The sequence below is a fragment of the Channa argus genome, chromosome 19 (genome assembly GCF_033026475.1).
Source record: "Channa argus isolate prfri chromosome 19, Channa argus male v1.0, whole genome shotgun sequence".
Classification (NCBI taxonomy): Eukaryota; Metazoa; Chordata; class Actinopteri; order Anabantiformes; family Channidae; genus Channa; species Channa argus.
In genome coordinates, this window is record NC_090215.1 from 21,844,667 (window position 1) to 21,852,117 (window position 7,451).

Here is a 7,451-nt window from a genome sequence, read left to right on the forward strand (position 1 = left end):
GTGTGTTGATCAGTTTAACTGCTGCTGGACTAATGTTACATTAGTTCTGTTCATCGGACAGACGCTGGGATCTGTTACTTCCTGGGCCATTTTTACACACCTGTATTTGTAAATGTACTTCACCTTTACGTCTCAGTGTAGCCCATTATCAAAGCTGATTGATTGATTTATTGATTGATTACAGGTGTTATCAGCATGAGAGCCTGCATATCTGATTTGATTTCAATCCCCTCTACAGCCTCAGGTATTCAGGGTGTGTTTGATTCCAGTCTGAAGGGGTTTAGCTGCATGCTTGATCCAAGCCTCCATTTTCTTTACTGTTTCACCAAATTTAGATCAGAATCTGTTTGATTTAAACCTCTTCACCTACCCGTCAGGCTGAGTTTAGGTTTAGCTGCGTTTGATTTGCGCCTCATTTCCTTCTTGCGTCTCACAAAATTTGTGTGTGTTTGATCCAGACTTTCCTTGCCACCTACCTTGCAGTGGCGAGTCAAATTTAGCTTTCAGTGCGCTAGATTTCAACCTTTTCTCCTCCCTGTCGGCTCATATTTACGTTACGATGTGTTCATCCTTTTCTTCCTGTTTATCTTGCTTACCTCCTGTTTTTGTTTTGGTTTCTTCCTTTACTACATTTTCTCTATTTTATGCATATTCATCTCATCCTTTTGCCTTATTTTTCCTTTATTTCTTAACAATTCTTTTATTCTTAACTCAGATCTACCATGTCTACCATTTGTTTCCCTTTCTTTATCTATAGCACCTTTTTCTGTTTCCTTAATTCATTTCCTTTTCTCCCTTCACCCTTGAGGTGTTTCATATCATCACCTTCTTCAAGATTCAAAGATTCAAGATTCAAAGTGTTTATTGTCATATACACAGACAGAAAGCATGTTTCCTGCACGATGAAATTCTTACTTTGCCATCCACACTAAATGTCATACAGTAAAGTAAAATAAAAATAGAAGAAAATAAAATAAAATAAAAAAAATAGAGCAAAAAAATAAGGGCAATAAAGGCAATAAAGGTGAGGTAGTGCAGTTCTGAATAAAGGCAATTCTGTCCTCTTGCGATGACTGAGCAGATTTAAGATGAGGTTTAGGGTGAGTTTGTTTTCTTTTGACCCACCTGCCATCCCTGTGTCCCCCTCCAGCCACAGGACGGGTACCGCATGGTGCAGCAGTTCCAGTTCCTGGGTTGGCCCATGTATCGGGATACACCTGTCTCCAAGCGCTCCTTCCTTAAACTGGTTCATCAGGTGGACAAATGGCAGGAAGAGTACGACGGTGGGGAGGGACGCACTGTGGTCCACTGCCTGTAAGCATACAATAACATAGAGTACAGTACACATTTGTCTCGTGCTGACCCACGGGCTGATTTGTGTAATACTCAGCTGTAGGGGTTTCTTTGTGTCCTTCAGTGATGACTTGTCTCCATCTAGTGGTGCTTATGTTTATAACGTCTCTTTTGCTTCCTTGTTTCCTCTTCTGTATCCTGTCTCACCTTGTTTGTTTCCTTTCCTCCCTCCTCAGGAATGGAGGAGGTCGCAGTGGGGTTTTCTGCAGTATCAGTATAGTCTGTGAGATGTTGCGGCAGCAGCGCTGCGTTGACGTTTTTCACGCTGTTAAAACACTTCGGAACAACAAACCAAACATGGTGGATCTGCTGGTAACTAACACACACACAAACCCACATCAAACACTGCAGAATAAATCAGTTGTCTGCGATACCTTAAATGAAATACACACTGACGTATGTAATAAAGTAAGGTTTACTGAAATTAGTTGTGTCTCTCTCTCTGTCTCTTCACAGGAACAGTACAAGTTCTGTTATGAAGTCGCTCTGGAGTATCTGAACTCTGCTTAGCCTCGATATGAGACACTTTCATCATCCTCATCCCCCTGGGATTATGCTGCACACAGTGTGACAGGAGGAAGAGGGAGAATGAAGAAGGGAAGGGAGGTGGTCTACTACTGACTAAAGAGGAGGAGAAAAAAAGAGGACTGGTAGAATTTAAGCGTGGAAGAGAACGTTTTGCACTGCCCTGATTGACTCAACTGCTAAGACAAACTGAACTCCAACAGACTAATTTTGTTTCTCATCATGAACCTGTTTTTAAAATTGTTTTGTTGTATTAATGATCTGAAACAAGACAGAACCAAAACCACGACAGACTGGAATGCCTAATCTGTGACTGATCGTCAGCCTAAGTAATCATGATCAGTTTGATTAGACTGTATTTGTTGACGTTTTGTCACATTGTCCTCATTAAAAGTAGCTGAATTAGCCATTAACTGTTGCTGTTTACTCTGTAAAAACAACTGCTTTTCCAGCCGAGTGTAAATGAATTTATGGACGTTTGTTTTCAGTAGACATCAAGTATAATCACCCTCAGAAAGTCACCCAGAATATATTCAAATTTACAGAATCAAGTAGAAATGTCAAAATTTCAGCTTCTGAAATGTATTTAAAATGGAAATTTTTAACTCTGGGCTAGATGAGAGCTGTTATTTTTCACAAAAGCAGGACTTATAGGGGGATGTTTGTACACTGAGTTTTGTCATTTTGGACCAACAAGTCATTTTACTTATGAAGACATTCAAATGAGCTTCTACTCTGTTAAGAGGTGTAAAAACATTTGATGGAAAGGTTCCTTTATTGCACTGCATTGGTGACTGCTTTCAACTTCTAATGGAAATGTGGCAATGTTGCCAGCAAACAGTGATCATTGAAGGTAGTTCTGCATTACAGAAGCAGATGATAAAATATGCATTTTAATGAAGAGACAGGACATGGCTAATATGGAAACTGATACCATAAAGATGATTAGTTCAGTATTAGATTATTGATAATGAAAACAATTATTAGTCACAGCAAAAATTGTTAAAAGTCACTTTAAAAGTCACATTAAAAGTCACTGTTTGTCCATTTCTCTGTCTTCATTTGTTGTGGTTGGTTTAGATTGGAAACATTGGACCACATCGTCCTTAGTTGGAACTCTGGACTCGTTCAAGTTGGTGCTTCTGAATGTTTTCTCCTCAACAGCTGGATGATGCTAGTTGGTGGTTTTGTTTTTGAGAGATATGACCTGTTAATAATGTACATAAACCAGGAGGAAGCAGGGAGAAGAATATTTATTCCTTCAGTTCTCTGTGTCAATGTTGTTGTTCTTGTGAAGCACACAGAGAGAGACAATCATGTCGGACAATTCTAACGTTCCACCAACATTACCATGGTTAGACCAGGAAATGTCCTAAATGTGTGGACAAATGGTTCTGACGGGTTCTGACCCTGGTAATTACTGATTGTGGTTTTGACTGAACCCTGCTGACATGTGGCTCTGGTGCTGATGAGAACGTTATTGTAATTAAATCTTTTATTTATGTTGTATGATTCCAAAATACCACAAATAAAAACCTCTATACACAACTCAGCTGTGTCTGTGTTACACCCCTGTCTAGGGGGTAGAGGTGCAACATACAAAGATAAGTTGCGATGTTCTAACAGAAAGATATTTATTGTAAATGAAAGAAAAGTGTCAAACAAAACATGACACTACAACTCAGGGTGAACCAAGGCCAACATAATAAACAAAATAAACTATTCCCCACAGAAAGTGCTAGCTAGCCTGATAGAAAGAAACAAACGAAAAGACAGTTGCTAACCCTAACTCCCTAATGTGAAACAAGAGAAAACAATCAAAAGAAAATGGCAGTTCACCCCTACAGATTAAATACTATTTACAAAATGTACAATTTACAAACAAAACCACTGGCTGTTGGGAACCGTACTTTTCAAACTCCAGGAAGTGTAGGATGGACCAATCAGCTTCCAGTACTGCCCCCCAATCCGGCCAATCAGGCAGGGCACCTATAAGAACAACAAAGTACAAACAAAACATACGGCCAGGGCTGTAACACCCCCCTCCCTAAAAAAACAGACAACCCATCTAAAATGTCTGATAATTAGGAACAGGTCGGCACACGTGATAGGGCATCAGCAACAACATTTTCTGTTCCTTTTTTGTGATGGATTTCGAGATTGTAATCTTGCACGAGCAAGGACCACCTCATTAATCTTTGATTAGAGTTTTGCATTCCTCCTAAGAACACAAGAGGGTTGTGATCAGTAAATACAGCAACTGGTAATGAGCTGGAGCCAACATAAACCTTAAAGTGTTGGAGGGCCAAAAGTAATGAGAGGGCTTCCTTTTCAATTGTGCTGTATTTTAACTGGTGTTGGTTGAATTTCTTGGAAAAGTAACAGATGGGATGATCAACCCCCTGCCCATCCTCTTGCAGCAGCACTGCACCGGAACCATTGGCACTGGCATCTACCTCCAGTTTAAAGGGATAGGCAAAATTAGGTGCTGCTAAAACAGGTGTGCTGCACAGGAGAGCCTTGACCGAATGGAAAGCATTTTCACACGAAGACGACCAGACAAAAGGTCTGGTAACACTAGTGAGACTGGTGAGGGGAGCAACAATATCAGCAAAGTTTCTGCAGAATCCTCTATAGTACCCAGCCATGCCCAGGAACCGGCGGAGTTCACGTCTGGTTTTAGGTATAGGGTAATCCAAGATAGTTTGGATTTTTGGAGTAAGCACGCGCACCTGACCTTGGCCCACTTCCTTCCTTAAATATGTCACTGTGGCTCTACCAAAGTCACATTCGGCCAGATTCAAGGTAAGGGAAGCTTCCGTTAGTCGTGCAAATATTGTTTTTAATGTTTCCATGTGCTCAGGCCATGTACTTGACTATGTCACAATATCATCTAGATATACCTCAGAGTGGTTAACATCAGCAAGGACAAGGTGCATCAAGCGCTGAAACGTAGCAGGTGCATTTCTAAGACCAAATGGCATGACTGTGTACTGTAAGAAACTATCGGGGTTGACGAAAGCAGAAATTTCAGAAACACGTGGAGTTAAAGGAACTTGCCAATATCCCTTCAACAGGTCCAGCTTTGTAACAAACTTAGCGGAACCAACGCGGTCCACACAATCTTCCATTCTGGGCAGAGGATACGAGTCTGGTTTGGTTATTGCATTTACCTTCCGAAAATCAGTACAGAAACGTGGTTTTGTCATGTTTGGGCACAAGCAGACATGGGGAACTCCATGCACTGGAACTAGGGACAGCTAAACCATTCTCCAAACAAAACATGACACTACAACTCAGGGTGAACCAAGGCCAACATAATAAACAAAATAAACTATTCCCCACAGAAAGTGCTAGCTAGCCTGATAGAAAGAAACAAACAAAAAGACAGTCGCTAACCCTAACTCCCTAATGTGAAAACAAGAGAAAACAATCAAAAGAAAATGGCAGTTCACCCCTACAGATTAAATACTATTTACAAAATGTACAATTTACAAACAAAACCATGGCACAAAACCTAACAATTCAAAAATGCTAAATAAGGTTTGGACGCCAAGAACAGCGAACAGGTGCTGCTGCCAGAAAAAGCCTCCCGCTGGCTGTTGGGAACCGTACTTTTCAAACTCCAGGAAGTGTAGGATGGACCAATCAGCTTCCGGTACTGCCCCCCAACCCGGCCAATCAGGCAGGGCACCTATAAGAACAACAAAATACAAACAAAACATACGGCCAGGGCCGTAACAGTCTGTCACCCCACTGATTACATGTATGTCAGCCAGTCAGATTGTGGAGGTTTGTCCACATGGTGTCGTAGCAGTGAGGAGGTAAGTCTGGACCTAAAAATCTTTATTGCTGCCTTTTGAGGTTTAAAAAGTGTTAAAAATCAGAGTAATTTAAACCTGCACTGAACTAGGACTGCCACAGTCCACGTGATACTAGACAGTATGAGACTTCATGTTTTTGATTGTTTGTGTGACAGCACTTTCTGTTCTTTGTTCCACAAATAAAGTCTGATTGATCTAATGACTAGACTGTAAGAAACACACATGCAATTTGTGAGTTCAACTCAAATCTTACTGCTCCTCAATTCTAATGTGGAATTTACTCAAGGTATCAGAAATACTGTGGTACTGCAGTTGAAGTACAGGAGGAAGAGTAAAAGTCCTCATTCTGATGTAGAGCTGTTGCTGATTTTACAAATATTGCATTTATATGAACAGTAATTGAAGCTGGAAGGTTCATGTGGTGGAGTACAAACATGTACTGCTGAAATGTACTCGTGTAAAGTACAATATTTCGATAGTACCTAGTAACTTTGCTGCAGTGTATCTAAAGGAGATGCAGCTGATTCAGATTCAGCTACAGTCGGTTTTACATTAAAGCCTCTTAAGGAAAACTCTTAGGAGGAAGTGGATGAGTTAATAAAAAGTCACAGCTTTCTGTTTCTCATTATATTATCACAACTATTAGGGTGAACCCAGCTCTCTGTGTGTTTGTTGTAGCTCATTGCTGGTCCAGCAGCTCTACCTGCTGTCCAAAGCCACTAACAGAAGCTAAAGTCAAATGTCCTCGTTCATCTTAACTGCTGTGTGGGGCTTTTTGTGGTCTGAGAGCATAAAAACAACAGCTGCAACACAGAAAATGAAAAATGAAACACAAATATTCCGTAATTTTACAGCATCAGTACACAAAGTCAAATCAGGACACTGTGTAAATGTCCATTTCCACAGCATCGGGCTGCAGCTCTGTTTCTGCTCCACATCCAGTTCAAGTCCAGTGAAACACCTTCTGGTCCTTTCCTGTTCACTGTTCTTATAACCATTCCTGCTTTTTTGTTTCCCGTTTTCACAGTTCTTACCATTTGTTCTTAAGATGTCAGCCCACACAACAGACAGTCCCTGCTGGTCCTCGTGTTCAGTAATTAATTGAGTAAAGAACTCAATCGACCATCGTCTCCAGGTTTCCAGTGCTGCTGTTCAGTTCCTGCTCATTACAGAAATGGTTGCAGTATAAGTACTCTGTCATCTGTGCAGCTGGTCTCAAACCTGTGAACTATAAAGGTCAAAGCTTAAAGCTTCAATGCATTAGATCTGTGGACTGAAACAGACATGTCAAACTAGTGTCTTTGTCTTTCAGTTACTGACCATCTGTTGCTGATAATTTATTTTATATTTATTCCTGCTGATATTTGTTACGATGCTTTTCATCATCTCATTATTATTTCTGGACCAGCATATCCACAGTGTCCCCCCGTCTGCTTTCCCAAGCTGGTTCTCTGTGATGGGCTCAAGGTCCCACTTGGATCTGTCAAACTCATCGTCCAGGATGTTCAAAAGTTATTTCTTCGCCTTCTTGTCTTCCTGGGGAAATCAGACTTGTCACAATAAAGAAAACTGACTTTCGCCTGTTACTGTCTCTACCAAGGTGTGACGGCTTCATGATAAGCAGAGGAAGAAAAAATCAAGCAGCAATGAGCAAAACAAGAAACCCAGAGGACACAAAGGACAAAATTTAATGGTCACAGAAGTGTCTTCAAATCCAATGCATAAAGTGACTAAAGGCAGAACACTCTG

At 40.8% G+C, this 7,451-nt stretch overlaps 1 protein-coding gene and 1 long non-coding RNA gene across 9 annotated transcripts in view; one reads left to right on the top strand and one right to left on the bottom strand.

Annotated features, from left to right (window-relative positions):
- The window catches only part of LOC137104394 (receptor-type tyrosine-protein phosphatase mu-like), a 121,531-nt gene extending 118,105 nt beyond the window's left edge, over positions 1 to 3,426 (top strand). For all 8 annotated transcript variants that reach the window (XM_067485477.1, XM_067485478.1, XM_067485482.1 and 5 more), the window contains 3 exons: positions 1,151 to 1,314; positions 1,530 to 1,665; positions 1,810 to 3,426. In XM_067485477.1, coding sequence (XP_067341578.1) covers positions 1,151 to 1,314; positions 1,530 to 1,665; positions 1,810 to 1,863 — 354 coding nt within the window. In that variant the 3' untranslated portion in view covers positions 1,864 to 3,426. The remainder of the gene's footprint in view (positions 1 to 1,150; positions 1,315 to 1,529; positions 1,666 to 1,809) is intronic.
- Positions 3,427 to 3,567: 141 nt separating this feature from the next.
- On the bottom strand, positions 3,568 to 7,159 carry LOC137104451 (uncharacterized). Its single transcript, XR_010911699.1, has 2 exons — positions 7,023 to 7,159; positions 3,568 to 6,930 (listed from the first exon to the last, which is right to left on the bottom strand). It is a non-coding gene; the product is annotated as an uncharacterized lncRNA (long non-coding RNA).
- Positions 7,160 to 7,451: the final 292 nt, after the last annotated feature.